The sequence below is a fragment of the Bactrocera neohumeralis genome, unplaced genomic scaffold (genome assembly GCF_024586455.1).
Source record: "Bactrocera neohumeralis isolate Rockhampton unplaced genomic scaffold, APGP_CSIRO_Bneo_wtdbg2-racon-allhic-juicebox.fasta_v2 cluster10, whole genome shotgun sequence".
Lineage (NCBI taxonomy): Eukaryota > Metazoa > Arthropoda > Insecta > Diptera > Tephritidae > Bactrocera > Bactrocera neohumeralis.
In genome coordinates, this window is record NW_026089623.1 from 6,731,870 (window position 1) to 6,750,537 (window position 18,668).

Sequence of the window (18,668 nt, forward strand, 5' to 3'; positions counted from 1 at the left end):
CCGAACATTGGCCAAATTATCGTAACTGCGATAGCTTGAGTGCACGAGCAATTTTAGCTGCCAAAATTACCGATGTTAGTGATTTAAACTGGGATTCAAAGTCAAGTTCCGGGAGGTTTGCGCTCATATAAATCGATCGATCGTCTTGACAAGGAAGACGAAATCGTAAATTATCCAGTGGAATTTCCAAATACCATACCAAGCCTGCCCCAGCATCATTTGCGTCTTAAAGTTGGATCTGTCATTATTATGTTTCACAATCTTCATGCGCCGAAACTGTGTAATGGAACCCGAATGATTATGACGTAGTTTTCGAATACAAGGGACAGCCATTTCAGTTCAAACGTATTCAATTTCCAGGGAAAATTGCCCTTGCGTTGACAATCAACAGGACACAAGGAAATCGTTAAATGCTATGTTTTTCACACGGCCAGATATATGTGGTGTGTTGACGAGTTGGAAACCCATCTTCTCTATATATTTACGCACCAGAACAGAAATCAAAAAGTTATGTTTATTAAGTTGCGCTACATAAAAAAAATGTAGAAAAATCGTAAATAAATCATTTTCGACAGAATATAATTTCAACTTTTTTTCATTTCAAAACACATAATTTCACGCAGGGCAACTGCTGCGGGGTCAGCTAGTTTTACAATAAAAACGATTTCATTCATAACCGCAGGCGATAATTCCACAAGCTATCTCGCTTCATTCATAAAAACAGACGCCGTAACATCTCCCCGAGCATGCCTTTGCCAACAAACGTCTTTTCGCGACGATGGCAAATGCTAAAAATCATAAATTGAACAACTTTCTGATGCCTCTTCGCAGAAAGAAGTGAGAAAAGTGGCAACAACGCAGTTGTCGATTTATAATATTTATCTATTCTAAAATATTTTTCCGTGACTCGCAAAAATCTGCGTCAATATGCATTCACGCTCATACGTATACATATAGTACATACATATTTACGCACGTTTATAGGCAAAGCTGTTACAGCGGCAAGGGAAGCGTTGACAATCGGCGGCCATTCGTTTATTTTTTTCGGCACAGCTTGGATTTTCTATCATCACACAAGTGCTGAACACAATGAGCGCGACAAACTGCAAACGACATCTGTCAAATATTAGAATACACACGTTCTTAGGGACACAGTTATTGAGCCAGCTGCACAACTACATAACTTTGAATATTTTAATATTTGACAGATGTCGCTTACAGTCTGTCGCGCTCAATGTGTTCAGCACTTGACTCTTTGACAAAACGCCAGTTTCGGTCATTGGTTGACCGACAACGGAGATGCGAAAGATGCGTGCGACACTTGTTATTATGAATGTATGTACATATGTATGTGGCTCGAGTTTGCTTTCGTAAACATACAGACAAATGTGCCAATGAAATAATATATGTATGTACATACTTATATGCCATAGAAATTCTATTGGTGCAAATATGGAAATGATAACGAAATAATGCGAATATGCAAATTTCATGAAGCTCAACAATTTTCTTTGAAGAAAAATATAAATATAAATATAACTTTTTTGAAATAATTAAAAAACCAAAAAATATAATTAAATTATTTTTTACCTAATTTTTCACGATTTTGTAAAAAAATTAAAATTTTTATCATTTTTCTGAAAAAAATGGTTCATATGATACAAGATAAATCACGCATACATATGTGACTCAGAGAATGCTTCTTTACATTCTTTGTGTGACTTTGTATATTTTTCTTCAAAGCATTTCTCTTTATTCATTCTCGCATGAATTCAGTTGTTTTACATATATTTCTGCCAGAGAACGTGCTCATTTCTGCTAAATAGCAGCGAGAATGGTGAAATTCTGCATCGCAATCTTATAAGTTCTGTTAGTCGTCCAATCGAACATCATACAGAATTCAATTTGCACCTTCTCTATGTCTTTATGTTCTCTGTCTGAGTATACATATTGGTATGTAATCTCGTCTGTCGCGTGAGCACTAACGAATGCCCATGCAAAGAGCGCGTATAGTATACATACATATTTATATTATAAGAATACACGCGGAGTATATCTGTGTAAAATCTCATCTGTCGCGAGAATGGCTGAAAATGCTCACCCACAAAAGTGCCCAACGCACCATAAGAAGTTTTCACTTCAAAAATAATGAAAGTAGCCTTCAAGAATATGCTTGTGAAATACCTAAAAGAAAACAAATTAAGAGGAAAAGATCAATAGTGGTTTAGAAAAAAACACTCATAGAAAGCGACTAAAAATTGATTAAAAAAAACGTTTATTTTGGAATTAGAAAGAACATTTGAAATAGTCGATCGTGATATTCTGACTAGAAAACTTTAAACGGTGGTAATTCGTGAAAACGAGCTGAAGTAGTATCAAAGTTATTTGACAGATAGAAAGCAACAATTAGTCATAGATTCTTTCACAATGCTATTTCCTTATGGATTAGCACAAGGCAATAATATTACTGAGGTACATAAACGATATTATTGATACAGTAAAATATAATACTACAAGATTAAAATTTAATTGTTTGCAGATAATGCGCTACTTTGCACTAGTGGGATACATTACACCAGCTAGTTCAAAATTACAAAACGATGTTTTATATAAATTGTTATGTGCAAATATTTTAAAATTTAATGTATGTATGTAACAAAAACAAAATGCATGATTATTAATCGAAAAATTTCGAGCGAGCGTAATATATTTGAACTAGAAGTAAACAATGAAATAAAAGAACTTTTAAAATATCTAAAATATATAGGCATTATAATTAATAACAAACTTAAATTCGACGAACACAATTAAGTCAAATAATTATATGTGCAAATTGTTTTTCTCTATAACTTGTGAGCAGCTAACGGCACAACAGACATTTTTGGTATAGATGTTTTCTTGTAATTACTTTATAGTTAAGCATCATTTAAAAAGTTATGCCTACACAGTATTCATAGTACTGTTATTTTGAATGAAGTAAGTCGCAATTTACTTATGAAATATTTATATGTGCAAAATGAACTATTTGTGTTCTGACTGGTACCAAGTAAACATATTAGTAGATAAGGCATAGATTAAATTACATTTTTTTGAATTCCTTGTAAAAAGCCATGTGGAGCTGAATTATTATTATTGCACCAAGGGGAAAATTCTGCAATTCGTGCACCGTGCAAGGGTTTTGCAAGAGCAAGAGAATCCCCCTTATGAGTTTCAGGCAAATAAAAGAGGAAATTGATCTTAATGTCAAATAATAAGAAAATATTTATGCATTAAATATGAAAATCGAGTACTAAACCATGCCTTAGCAACGTCATAAAATACACGAATTGCATTTTATGAAAAATATAAATTTTGCGACGAAGAATTTGAGTCTGTGGTTTTCAATGACGAAAAGAAATTTAATTTGAATGCATCAGATGGTCTTCATAAATATTGGATTTGAGACGATAGCATGCCATACACACGTTCATGGCGGCAGATCGTTCATGGTAGGGGCATCAATTTCATCAAAAGGCAAGTCCAAAATATGCTTTGTACCAAGCAAGATTAATGCAGAAATCTACATTGATTTGTTAGAAAATAAAATCGAAGATCTGTGGGAATTCTTTTATGTATTTATGTATTTTTCAAGCAGTTTTATTTTCTTAGCAACTAAAACATGCAGTTTTGGCTAAATGGAATAAAATTGATATGTTCGTGCTAAAAAAGCTGCTGGAGTCCATGCCTCATCGTGTCCAATTGGTGAAAATATAATCTGTTATTTAAAAATTCAATACTATTTGCTTTATAAAAAAAAGATATGTCCTTGTATTGAAATATGCGCCGTTCATACATTTGCAAAACAAATTGGATTTATGAAAAGCTCTTCCATGAGATTAATTTTAAATGAAAAAAAACATATGTACCGTTGAGTGAAATGCTTATAACATTAAACTTGTTAAATATAAAGCAATTAATATGTGATCACACTATGACAAAATGTTGTAATGTACCGGAAAAGATAACCATTTATGTTGAATACATAAATGAAACGCATGACATTAATACAGGGAACAAAAATAATTCTAGGTTGTCATCATTCGCAACTGAAATAGATAAGCCTAATCTAATTTAAAAATATTTTAATTTTAGCAATGAACACTTACAAAAGTTGTGTTATTGTTGCTGTTTTTAAACTCCTTTCTTTTTCCATACTGTAAAACCTTAAATATGAACTGAAATTTCATAAATTTGTATTAAACTAGGCTTTGAGAGTAATAATAACACTTATTTACAGTAATTTTGCGACTGTGATATTACAGCCGCTGAGATGAGTCTGTTATGTTGATGGTGTCAATTTCGCGAGCAGTTTTTGCTATATACTATAGGCTATGTTCGTAAATGCATCATGACGCGCATCATGACGATTGCATAACAAACAGAACGTTCAGAAATGCAATATTGCAACACTGCAATAATCAAGCGTTCAAAAAAGCAACACTTCTATCAACTGTCATACATAATTTCTATCAAAAAATTGTTTACTGCATTTAACTACGATGTCTGACGAAAAGTAAGTGCAAAACTGTTTTATTTTAATTTTTGTATTGGAATTTAGTTAAATTATGTTAATAATAATTGTATAAATTATTATTTTTAAATTTTTAGTGAAAATCTCAGTAATGCGGAGACGCAGTTATTGCTGAGAGTACGGTTGAATATGTCCTCGGGAAACGACTTTATTGTTTTAATAAATGATTTGTTTTTAGGTATTTTTCTTTTTAAAGACAAACATTTGTACCTACATACAAATTTTTCTTTTTAACTTCAATACCCTTCTTTTTCTTAAATTTAAAGAAAATCTATCATTTCTTTGCTCACAAATTTCGTCTAGTGTTAGATTCAGCAAAATTTCCATTTTAGTACTATACGCGTTCAAAAATGCAAACAAATGTATCTGCAAATTGTCAAAAATTGTATAAGAAGTATCAAACGTCAAACTTGCAGTGTTGCTACTGTTGCTTATGCTGCAAGTCATGATGCATTTACGAACATAGCCATAGTATGCTGCCAGTTTATCTCGCAATCAAAGAAAAGAATTACTAAATTCACAAAGCTTATCGCAAATATTTTGCGTGTGTTGTTGGCGATCAAAATACGGAGTGAGCTCCTCACGTGTGTTGTCAAACTTGTGCTGAAAATTTATATAACTGGTTTCAAGGTAAACCATATTTTTATGGTTCCAATGATTTGGCGAAAACCGACGAACTATTGCATCAACTGCTACTGTTGTATGATAAAAGTGTCTAGTTTTTAATGAAAAACAACCTAATATTGAATATCCAGAGACTCCCTCCTAGCAACAATATCTGTTCCTCACTGGAACAAGGCTTACCTGCTCTAGCTCGCCCAGTAAATTGGGATATGATGATGAAGGAGAACCTACTCCTACCTACTCCTCCAAATACAACCAACAAAGGACCCCATGTAATTGAACAAGCTGAGATCTTCACTAGTCCATAAATCATTTTGAGCTATTGCGTTGCCTGGCATCAGGAACGAAAGTAATAATGTTAAGGTTCCGTAACCAGGTGCTACCCTCATTTTCACCATGCAAGATCAAATTTGTGTTTTTATTAGTTCAAATGATGTTTTGGAAAGATAGGGCTTTGCGATAAGCTGAAGGCGGTTTTGCTTTACAATGACAACAAAAGGCACTCTATTCATCTTGCACACGTAGAAAGAAGCTTACGAAAGTATATCACAGATTCAATAAAAGAGTGTCCTCAGAGAAGTCGATTTATCGCAGGCCAGGCTAAGGACATACCTATCATTGATCGCAAAAAAGATTTGTTACCAACATTACTTATTAACCTTGGGTTGATGAAAAAATTTTTGAAGCCTTGGATAAATGCGGAGATGCATTAAAATACCTTAAACAAATTTTTCCTAAGCTAAGCGATGCCAAGATTAAAGAAGGCATATATGTAGAATGTTCCAAAAGTACTAGAAGATGAGAAATTCTATCAGACATTAAGTAATCTTGAATTGGCTACGTGGAAGTCATTTAATACAATTTTTCTGAATTTTTAAGAAATAGAAAAGTAGAAACCTAAGTAAAACTTGCAAAAGAATTACTAGAGCACTGTTGCAAATTTCCCTCCTATAACAATTAACATTCTTTCCTGTAAAATAGGGTGCGGTTAGCGATGACGAAAGAAAAAGGTTTCGGCAATGATGGGAGATTACAGTTGGTTCCTTATGAGGAAAATCGAACAGCACTATAAGCGAAAGTCAGCATTTGCGAAAAAAAATTGTCTACAATAGATTTATTATAAATTTATTTTGGATCCGTTGTTATTTTTAAAATAACTATTTTATTTCAAATTAGTATATAAATTATACGACAACCTCAGAAAAAATGCATGCACTCTATAACACAAAACAATCTGTAAGTGATAGAAAATAAAAAATATAATGGGAAACACAAAAAAGAATGTCCGTTTATGCTGTAATATGTCATGCCTTTGCAAATATATCAACCCAACCTTTAACATAGGTACTTATGTATGTATACCTGCCAATTTACTCTTATTTTAATTTTTGGAATAATTTTTATGTAAAGCCTCTCTAAAATATTAAAAATTAGATGTTAATATTTATTAAATAATAACAGACGATCGAAAATTGATTACTCCAGTTAATGTGAATGGTATAATAACTCCCATCTTCTTGGTTTATACATTATCTTAAACTAATTAAACGAAAAAAGGACGATTAATACGTGAAACTTTAATGAAATGGAATACATTTTCTTTATCTCAGTAAATTTTGTTTGTAAATCAGCGGGAAAGACCTTTTGAACATACATGCACATCATAAATCCATTCTAAAACAATGTACTGATATTAATATTTAGTCAAGTTCAGTATAGACTTTTGTCCGCTGAAAAAACTTCCACGCCTTAATAATACATCATAGCTAAAGCGTACCCTAAAAATCTTACAAATTTTATTATTGTACTTTTATATTAATAAACAATATTTATTAAATAAAGAAATTAGAAGAGTTTACTAATAAAATCATATTTTAAGAGAAAAGCTATGTATATCTACAAATGCATATTGAATTTATAAAAGTGTTGCGTAGAATCAATATGAAGTGTTCAAAAACTAAGTTTTAAGTAAACTGATCTAGTAAATTGGATATGTAAAAATGTTTGATAGCATTTCATATATGGTAAATTAAGTGCATAGATGTAGTGATGTATTAATTTTTAGTTCTTATATTATGAAATGTTAATATTTAAAATATTTATTAATAAAAGACATTGTCTTGCTGAGTCTTGTTATTGCCATTATTATATTAAACATTAACTAAAATTAATAGTTGAAAGTTAACATATTTTTACCTTTTTCACAATGCCAGTAATTACATGTATCTATTATGAAGTTCTAACACATCATGGATAGCATTTATGTACTTCACGAAAAAATCCAATGCACATAGCTCAACAAATATTCGTCTTTCTATTTATTTTAATATATTTTATTGAAGCCCTTCATTAATCTTTGAACTAACATTAATAAAATAATTTACGATACAATCATTCCTTTTAATAAGTATAATTAATGCCACCTTATAAATTTTTTGAAATGTTTTTATTTTCACAGAAATTGATTTCTTTAAAGCGCAGTCGCGTAATAGGGATAATACATTATTAGTATACTTCATATATGTATGTACATACATATAAATGCATACTACCCTTAGAGCATGCTCAGTACCATGTCATATTTATGGTCTTACAAAGTTGCAATTTGTAAATTTACCATCTAAAGGTAAACTTATGAAACAGATAATGAGAGTTTCGTTATTTCTAAGATAAACAAGAAGAAATGTCTTTGAAAACCTTATGAGCACTGATGCTCTACGAACATTACAAATTCTTAAAAAAAAATTCTGGTAGTAATAACTATTTTTTTATTTTAAACTTCCTTTTGTTTTTTTAAATAATATAATTATATTATTGCACACAAAAAAAACTTATGATATAGGCATAATCCACTCAATTGAGATACATATTATATGTGACATAAATTAATAAAATTCAAAAGTTACTATATTGGGTATAGAAGGGAAAAGTCAAACCGAGAATCGGAAATCATTATATTTAGAGTATTGGAGCTTAGATCACAGTCTAAATCAATTAAATTCATATTTTGCGTTAAATAATAATGGTTGTTTCAATATATTTATTTCAATGGACCTCAATAAGGCAACGGTACACGTTTGACAATCAAAACGATTATGCTGAAAAATAATGGGTGAACTAATTTCCAACCGCAGATTATGTGTGTGTATCTAGATAATTTACAAATAAAATTTGAAAACTTATATATTAATTTTCATCAACAATAATAAGTGTTTTAAAATACTTCTCATCGCCAGTCAAGAACTGTTGCATCTGGAAATTAATTTCGTTAACATCTACATTTTTAACGCTAATGTAATCCGATTATTTAGTGTACTTGTAATTAATTTTAATTTCCTGAAGAATACTGTCAATTAATCACTTTTTTTTCGTGAACCGCTGTGCAGAAATTGTCTGACTATTTAATGTAATGCGTGTGTGGCTGCAGTTCTATAAACATCCTTACGGCATTACTTCTTTTAACCCTCATCGAGACCCTCGGGTCTGGCCAGGCATATTTTGTTTTTAAATGTTATTTAAATATATTTAGAGTGTAGCAAACGACTTGCGCTTCCAGGAAGCTTCCTAGAATTTTATTGTCTATAGAATTCAGAAAAAAAATTCAAGGATATCGTATCGAAAAGGACGAAAAAAGGATATTCTAATATTACACCTTAGTGCACCAATGGTGCTTGGCTAGACCCCATATATTTTGTATGATGTATGAAAATATATGAACTTTGGTATGTTTCTATCACTTCGCAAGGTTGATTTATCTGTTTTCATGTTCGTTACATGTCCAAATTGGTTTGTATCTTTATCTAGGTCAAATACTTTAGACGCTAGAGCGTTTTAAAGGTTAAGAAAAATGCAATTTTTCTCAAAATGTTACATTTTTTGTGAACGCTATTGCCACGCCCCTGATAGGGATAGAGGGGAGGTTGAGGGCTTTCCTGAAAGCCCCAGGGGTGAAGTAACTCGTTAAATAGGTTTGATCACCCCGGCCCCATACCCCCCCAACTGTAGGGAAACAAAAGGGGGGACATGGTGAAAACCCATTTTCGCCTATTGCCACGCCCCCGGTGGGGCCTTGGGGGCGAATTATACATTTCCTGAAAGCCTATTACCTATTTATGGTGCAATTTATTTGACCCACCTAGGTCAAATACTTAGCCGCTAGAGCGATTTAAAAGGTTAAAAAAAAATGTAATTTTGATTTCAGTCAACCAAATCGAGAGGTAAGAAATTTCAAAAATGTATCTATATTGTACATATATAAGCGTAAATACAACACGTATTTCCATACAAATGTGTGTAAACATCACTTGGCCTATCCAAGCACCATTGGTCTCGACTAAGTGTATCAGACCGTTGGTCTCGACCAGGGTTAAATGGTCTAAATACTCAAAATTCAAAAGGAACAATGATAATACATCAACCGCTTGCTTTTTGAAACTGAGTATAACCAGATATGTAGCAATAGCCGAACTAAGCTGTAAATAATAAAAAGACAAATAATAATGTTTATATTGATTTAAGTCTATTCAATATTTATTAACAACTAGCTGACCCGGCGAATTTCGCACCGCCTAATTATTGGAGGCATATTTAGTAAGTCACAAGCACACGACACAATACTTGTTTAATTTTATTGAAATTTGCTGCTTTTAGATTTTTAGGAATATTAAAGAAATATAGTATTGATGCACAGCAAAGAGACGTTAACATTTCAAGTGACATTTTACCATAGACAATTTTTTTTGAGTGAATACTGACAAATATTTACACTATAACTATCAAACTACATCTGTCGTTTTTTTTTTTGTTTGACGATGGCCATGGTTAGGAAAAGAAGAAGAACTACATCTGTCATCGAGAAAATAAAGAGTTCAAACAACTATAATATAGTTATAGTGAAGCAATATATCCCTCAACTCCTTAAAATGCATTGTCCGTTTTGTAAAAAGTGGATGGAACGGCAGAAAAAAAATAATAACTGTCCAGATTGTATTAAATTATTATTAAGATGCGACGAATACAACAACATAATCGCTGTTACCTTCAGATTTTGTACCAAGTGTGGTAAGAATGTAGAACGAATAATACGCGTGAACAGGGCAAAAGTACAGTAGTAAAAATATATTAAAGCAAAAGCTGCTATCTAAACCAAAACACGTTTCTACAATACCATCTTCATCATCTGAGGAGACATTCTGTGAATTAAATTTATCGGCCGAAGACATACAGGACATTGAAGTTATTGAAGACAGCCAAAAGCCCAACATCAAGAATGTTCTGGTAGATATTGATGTAATTGAAGACAGACAGCAGCTCAACATTGATAATGTTCTGATCGAATCAAATTTGTCCGAGTCGCCTAGTACTTCCACCATATTATCATGTCCTGGCGAGCCAAGTGGTTCCCAAGTAGATGAAGCCAAGTTGATGGAAATAAAGAGTTACTAATACACGTTGACATTAAGGATCCAAATGCACATATTATATACATATTAAGTCATTTATTTATATTTATACACTTCATATACAAAAATTTAAAATTTTCTTGGATGTGCTCGTTTCTGGACTGTGAACATGATAAACAATTCTTTGCTTAAATTAAATACAACACAGTTATGATCATATACAGTTAATTAATATCGTCCTTTCTGGTAGACAATCAGCCCTATTCTGCATTTCGATTACGTTCCCGCTCTACGCTCCGTCTGAATCGAAAATAGGTATTCTGAGTTACGATTGGATTGAAAGAAGAAGAGGAAGAGCTGTAGCTCTTTCGAAGTCAGCTGTTTGCCTTGAAACGTGTAAAAATGAAACACAACAAAGCAAAAATACACAAATTATTGTTGGTTTATTAAAATAAAGAAATTATATCGCGTTTTTTTTTTTTAAACACTAAAATGGAATCAGTAGCGGCAGCGATATTACTTGAGGAGGAGAGCAATGCATTATTCAAAATATGCCCTACATTACTCTATTAAATAAAAACAATTGCATTCATTGCATTTTACAGCTCCTATATTAAAAAAGTAAATGCTTTTATTTCATTTCACAGCTCGTTATATAAATGAATAATAGTAAAATAAATAAAAGGCTAACAATTAAAAAATGACTACTTTGAATCCGGCTTATAATTTGGACCCAATCTTAGCATTTGCATTTTTATTTCTACTTTTTCCTTCACTAGCTCTTCCTTAATTCTATTGTGTCGCTTCTGTTCTTCAGGTTGCTTCACTGCAGTCTCCGCCAAAGTTTCTAGAGAACGATTCATGTGTCGTAAATATGAAGTAACTTCTTCCATTTTACCAAAGGCAGCTTCATTGAATTTTTTCGTCTCTGCATAACATTCTTTTTGATTTGTATCTGTTGCTTAAGTAATGAAGAAGTGCTCTGCTTGTCTGCTCTCGCCTCTCTATTTTGGATGCTAGCTCTACTGGTTGAAGGGATATCATCCGTTTCCAAACCCGTCAAAGCTATCACCTTTTCATCAAGTGGGCTTATGCGTTGTAAACGGCAAGGACCTCCACCGGTGCTCATCCTTTCTTTTTTGTTATGCGATAATTTTCGCTTCATGTAGCATTTCCAGTCAATCCAGACCTGCACGAAAACGCTAGATTTAACTTAATTTTTTTAAATTAATTGTAGGTAATACCTTACCTTTCTCCATGTATTGGAATTTTTTGTTGGTGGGCCAAGTGCATTTAAATTCCTTGCAACCTCCTCCCAAAACTCCTGTACTTCTTCCTTCGGTCGCTTTTGGAAACCCTGCGCAATATCTCTTTTCGTGGCCATCATATCATACAATTTTTCGTATTGCTCTGCCGTTGTTACTTTTGACCTGCAAACATATCAAAATATATCATTTAAGCACAAACAACCAAGGACACCACCATTATGTCTTTTACAACTATAATCTTAAAGTTTTACTTACATATTTGAGGAAATTATTTTATCCAAATGCACGAAAATGAATATATAACGGCTTTCCGCCAACAAAACTTCAACGTACAAAAACGTAATTACGATCGCAATGCAGAATACATAGAATTGGAATTTTCGAAATTGAATCGAAACGCAGAATACCAAAGTTGCCAATCGGAGAAAATTTCGATTCGAGTAGAAATGCAGAATAGGGCTGAATATTTTTAGTTTTTTTTTTTGCGGTGCGTAAATAAATAAGGATGTTGGTTTTCCGACACGCGAACACGCAACGTATAATTGTCCATGTGCGAAACAGGGAAACTCTAAGTTTATTCCGCAAACTTGCAACGATTGGCCTTGCGATTTATTTATGGTGATCGCAAACGCCAGACGCACGGGAAATTGCAACCTCTTAAAATCAAATGGCAAATCCGTTGGAATCATAGAAATTCGTGGGATTAAGACATCCTCTCCTTTGTATTTTCCTTTGATTATTTTAGCTTCGATGATGTTATTCATAAGTTTCTTCACAACCAATCTCGTTCCATTGCAAAGTCGAGGTTGATTAATATTACGCAGCATGATGACAACTGACCCTACTTTTAATTTCAAATTATATGGTGGTAGTCCAGGCAAGTCCAATGAATTTAAAAATTCTGTAGGGTAGTTGACTACGTCATCCTGGTTTGTGGCCGTGTCAACTGATTTGTACGTAAACAACTCTCCTGGAAGGAAATTCTGAATGGTAGCATTGAGATCATCGACATCTTTGTTTTTTGCTGCCAATATTGGTCGTTCACTTAGCCAATCGTGGTTATTATATTGTTGTTTAATGTCCGGAAAAACACGCTGAATAAGCTCCATTTTCGATTCTGTGAAGTGACAGAAATCTGTGGGAAAAGTCATTAATCCGGTCGAGCTGTCAACTGCGACCTTATCATTGCCAATATCCAGCAACTGCTTCGAAAACACAGTCGCGGTTTGATCTTGTTGCAATAACAATCGCATGTTAGTAGTTAATTGTAGTGTCTTTATGTGCCGCCACAAATTTGATGAATTTAGACATGCGTTTATTTCGTCAGCAACAGTCGATCGAGGGATTACTGGAAGAGTTTGACGAAAATCACCTGACAACAGTATCATAGCTCCACCAAAAATGTTTTGGTTATCACGTAAATCTTTTAACGTCCTATCTAGTGCCTCCAGCGACCTCTTGTGGGCCATTGTGCATTCGTCCCAAATTATCAATTTGCATACTTGGAGAGTCTTCGCCATAGCGCTATTTTTGGCAATGTTGCAAACTGGTGTTTCGTTGATATGCATGTTTAATGGTAATTTTAAGGCTGAATGTGCAGTTCGTCCGCCTTCTAATAAAGTTGCTGCTATTCCAGATGAAGCCAACGCTAGGGCTACCTCATTTTGCGATCGGATCTTTTCTAATAGCAATGAAATTAGGAACGTTTTCCCAGTACCCCCACGAGAATCAAGAAAGTAAATCCCCCAGACCCACTGTTTACAGCTTGTGTTAAACGATCGTACGCAATCCTTTGTTCTTCGTTCAATTGCGGAACAGTTGTGCGAACTGCTTCGGTCATAGCTTGAGCATCGTACTGGAGTTCTCTTTGCAACTCATGGTTTAATGCATCTTGCATAGCACGATTGGGTGCTGTCAGGCCCAAACACGGCAATACTTTATTTGCCATCAACAAACACATATCTTCTATTATGATCGATGTGTCATTGTAAATCTCTGCCGATTCAAAGTTTCACAACGCACGCGATGCAACACATCCTCAGACACGTCATCCCTATATTTCATCCACAAATCATTCGGATTTGAGGGGAAACATGTCGATATTATAATCGCAAACAGTGTGCGAATTTGATGCGGCGATGAAGATATCACGGAATCCTTGAGCGTATCATCCCAATGCGAATCGTTTTCAAGCAACCGTAATAATTGACACGCCTCACGGTAAGTCGCACACAGATGTCCATCAACTGTTCGCAATTGTTGAAAAGATGTCGGACCAGGAACATTCACCAATAACAATCTAAGATAATAACATTCATCGTTAATAGGATGTACTGTATATATACGGCCTATAGCATCTGTGGCAAATACATTTTCATATCCTTCAAGTGGTGTTCCTTGTTTACGACGCTGAAAAGACTTTGATGATGCGTTCCATGTGTAGTAGCGCGGCATATAAGCATACAGCAAAGTGCGAGCGAATTGATCAGTTGCACAAATTGAGAAGAAACCTGTCAATGTGGTCACAGGTGGACGTGCCGCTCTATCCACAGCGTTGTTTGGGTTGAAATACACTCGTTGTCCATTTTCTAAATGAACTGCCAAATGCAATACAGTGGGATGTCTTTCATGAATTGCAAACCAAAATATGCGCCAAATAGCCTCATTGCTGCTTACATAGTGACCCATCTGATAGTGAGACACTTCATCATTTGTGTTTGTTACTGCGAACATGGCCATGTCGCTACCTTTGTTAACATATTTACATATGTACTTTATGGATTTCACAGAGTTACAAAATTCCACGTTGATGTGAGCTTCAAAAGTTTTGGACAATATGGGCGAGAACGGCACAATCCAACGATTGTCTACATGAAAATCTTGTCCTTTTATCTTGACATCTACAGATCGTCCACCGTTCTCAACTGATCGCCGACGATACAATACAATGGGTAATCATCGATTCCCGAGATGGTTTCAGCAAGCAAGTTTCTCGGAGCAAGCAAGTTTCTCGGGTACCGTTTGGAGCACTTGCCGTCGATCATACAAGGTGAACTGTTGTTGAAAACTCCGCAAGGTCCATGTATCATGTGTTTAGTTACTATCGTATGCAATTTTGGGTCAACCGTTTCATCAGGAATTTCGGCTGAAATAATGGAATCAATTTCTTCTGGCCTTATTTTGTCAACCAACCAGACTAATATGTGAGCATGTGGCAAACCACACTTTTGCCACTCAACAGAGTACATCCAACAACGTACACACGATGCTTTGTAATGAAATTCATTAAAGATTTTAATTTTTGCTTGTAAACTCTGGCTGTGATGTCATGCCTATCAAGTGGTGTTTGGTTGTGTAGCAGTTCTTTTTTTATTTCAATCCATTGTGGGTTACAGGTGAATGTAATAAATAGGTCTGGACGGCCATACGTTCGAACATAAGACATCGCATCTTGAGCGTACTCGTGCATGTGGCGCGGGCTTCCGATGTAAGTGGCCGGTAAAATTGTCATTCTTCCTACATTATTTACATTGCCGTCAGCATTGATTGCATCGCGAAGATGAATGTACTCTTCAGATCGAAGCTGCTGTTGGTTAAGACGGATGTATATCAATCTTTCAGTCTCAATTTTGACGTACATGTCCACTGCATACTGATGAAAGAGCCGTTGACCCATCAAAATGTGATTTACTTCACCTTCCCGGATCATGAGTCTGTATGCACAATAATTCATGGCACTGACTTTTTTGTGTGTATCAGCACCTGGAAGTACATATGATAAAAAAATACATTTATATATTGAACATATAAAATATGTTATTTTGTATAATCTAATTACCTGTTGTTGGATTAACCATTTTGATATTAAAATGGTACCCATCTTCTCCCTGCCAGAAAGTTAATGGGTATTGTAAAGCATCATAAGCTCTATGCGTTTCATATACACGTTTCAATTCATTGTTCCGGCGATGAAGTACAATATCTCTTGATTGCAAATTCTCTCCAACAACGACAATAGCCACTTCATCTATTGTCGGTGAATTAAACCTCCTTGCATGCTCTCCAGCATGTGTTTTGTCGGCTCTTATTACAATATTATGGCTGTCTGATGGCATCCGATCCAGTGCCATTTTGAACATCTTCACTAATTCATTATTCTCGTGGGGAAATGTTTGCAGTTGTTGGACAATGATTCGCTTGACGGTTGGATTATGACCACAACGTGTATCAACTTCCACATCTTGATTGCCCATAAAATAAATTTGCAAAAATTTTTGATCTGCATCTGGCACTGGCAGCATTGCCCACAGTAGGTGATGAATTTGTCCTTGTATCTGTAATTGTTTAAGAACTGGTTAAATTAATTGTGATACAAATACAAATTAGAATTTCACTAAAACAATTATGGTATACTACCTTGAAAGTAGGCATGAACCCGTCTTGTACTACATGCGTTGCACCAAACGATGTCATTTGGAAGCAATTATTATATTTTTGGATGTTAGCCAAGAAGTGTTTAGACTCACTTTCCATCCCATTAAGTAATGAGTGTAACGGTTCAGGTGGTGGAACCAATTGAGGCAATTGTACATTGCCACCAGCACAACATAATCTTGCAGGTTCACTACTGTACTTTTATTTACAATGTTGACAAATAATTGACATTTCTCCAATCGTCACAGATTTGTCGGCACTATAATCAAATTCCGGATCGTAGGAAAATGCTCCTCGATCGAGGTTTACAGGAGTATTGCGTCTGCGAAATCGATTGAATTCGTTATCCCGTGCTCGATGCTGTTGTGATCGATGTGCACGAACTCGTTCCATTCTCCCCCTATCCACTTGATAGTTATTTACTCTTGAACGTAATTCTCCCATACTTGTACGACTGTTATCATTATCAGCATCTCGCTGGTCATTAGTGCGGTTGGAGCGTAAAGTAGCTCGTTGCACATTTACACGACTTCGACGACCTATGTCAGGTCGTTTTCTTTTCCTCGGCATTGTAAGCAGCGAGAAGAAAATCACTTTTAGCAGTATTTCAATATTTCTCCAATTAAATGTTTCTTTTTTTTAACATGAGATGACAAAACCAAGGATGTTAAAGTAGGGGCGCAGCAAAAAGTCTCTAAATTTATGGACAAAACAATGTAACGTTCGGATACACGTGCTTTTTACATGAGATGACAAAACAATAGAACGTTCGGATACACTTATTACTTACTTATTACTTTCTTATTTCTCCAATTAAATGTTTCTTTTTTTTAACATGAGATGACAAAAACCAAGGATGTTAAAGTAGGAGCGCAGCAAAAAGTCTCTAAATGTATGTACAAAACAATGTAACGTTCGGATACACGTGCTTTTTACATGAGATGACAAAACAATTGAACGTTCGGATACACTTATTACTTTCTTATTTCTCCAATTAAATGTTTCTTTTTTTCAACATGAGATGACAAAACGAAGGATGTTAAAGTAGGAGCGCAGCAAAAAGTCTCTAAATTTATGGACAAAACAATGTAACGTTCGGATACACGTGCTTTTTACATGAGATGACAAAACAATGGAACGTTCGGATACACTTATTACAGGGCATCTCGACAGGATAGAATTTATAGAATACTAACTATTATTGCCATTGCCAAATCTGTATGTGGGCATTTGCTATCATGATATAATCATTTGCGCAAAGCGTAGGGTAGGTAGGTTCGAGATGATGTAGCGTATGCTTTGAGCTCTTGAAAAATTTATTTTATCATTTGCGAAATGCCGTCGGGTAGGTAGCTGATGTAGGGCACGTTTTGAGCTCTTGAACTCCTTAAATCTTTTGTGTGGAACATAAAAAAAAGGATAGATATCCTTTTGTTTACAAATGTATTTGTGGAAAAAATAAGATAATAACAAAGGATAAAGATCCTTTTTTTTACAAATGTATTCCTGGGAAAAATAAGAATTTATATTTTTGGACTACTATATAATAATTGTGGCATAACTTATACCAATTAAAATAACTAATTTAAAATGAGAAATGATATTTTGATTTATGCTTGTATAAGTTTATTAAATTTAAGACTTCCCAACCCAATTTGTATAATATTTCTATAAATTAACAATATTAAACTAAATATTAAATGTTATTTTGAAAACTTTATTTTTATAATATAACACAACCGTCTTAACTCGCTCTTCTAATTTTCATATTACCGAAATTAAAATGCTGTCGGCATATATGGAAATGGAATATGTTGCCTCTTCGAAATTTTCATATAAATGAAAACTGCGCTGTTAAACTGCTGAAGAGACAGCTTCTAGCTTACGATATATGGCAAACTATGTAGTATTCTATATCTAGTAAGCAATGAGCAATGTGGAGTCTGCACAGGCAGAGATGCCCCGTTATTATAATAAAAGTATTTTTGAGAGTTGGTAACACTGTAAGGTTGGCACCATCAAACATGTCAACACATTAATTATATTTATATTTCGAAATTAAAATAATAAATTTAAAATGAGAAATGATATTTTGATTTATGCTTGTATAAGTTTATTAAGTTTAAGACTTCACAACCCAATTTCCATAATATTTCTATAAATTAACAATATTAAACTAAATATTAAATGTTATTTTGAAAATGTACTTTATTTTTATAATATAACACAACCGTCTTAACTCGCTCTTTTAATTTTCATATTACCGAAATTAAAATGCCGTCGGCATATGTGGAAATGGGATATGTTGCCTCTTTGAAATTTTCATATAAATGAAAACTGCGCTGTTAAACTACTGAAGAGACAGCTTCT

At 34.0% G+C, this 18,668-nt stretch overlaps 2 protein-coding genes across 4 annotated transcripts in view; both read right to left on the reverse strand.

The window, feature by feature from the left end:
- LOC126765061 (cyclin-dependent kinase 5 activator 1) overlaps positions 1-7,670 on the reverse strand; it is a 235,222-nt gene extending 227,552 nt beyond the window's left edge. Inside the window, exon 1 of one of the 3 annotated variants that reach the window (XM_050482666.1) lies at positions 7,391-7,666. The gene's annotated coding sequence lies outside the window, so the exon portion shown is untranslated. Of the gene's footprint in view, positions 1-7,390 lie in introns of all 3 variants that reach the window. The other 2 variants (XM_050482668.1, XM_050482667.1) reach the window with 2 other exon arrangements.
- Positions 7,671-11,207: 3,537 nt separating this feature from the next.
- The window catches only part of LOC126765053 (ATP-dependent DNA helicase pif1-like), an 11,414-nt gene continuing 3,953 nt past the window's right edge, over positions 11,208-18,668 (reverse strand). Inside the window, exons 2-4 of the mRNA XM_050482652.1 lie at positions 12,120-13,522; positions 11,846-12,026; positions 11,208-11,785 (exon numbers count right to left, since the gene is read on the reverse strand). Coding sequence (XP_050338609.1) covers positions 11,456-11,785; positions 11,846-12,026; positions 12,120-13,432 — 1,824 coding nt within the window. The 5' untranslated portion in view covers positions 13,433-13,522 and the 3' untranslated portion in view covers positions 11,208-11,455. The remainder of the gene's footprint in view (positions 11,786-11,845; positions 12,027-12,119; positions 13,523-18,668) is intronic.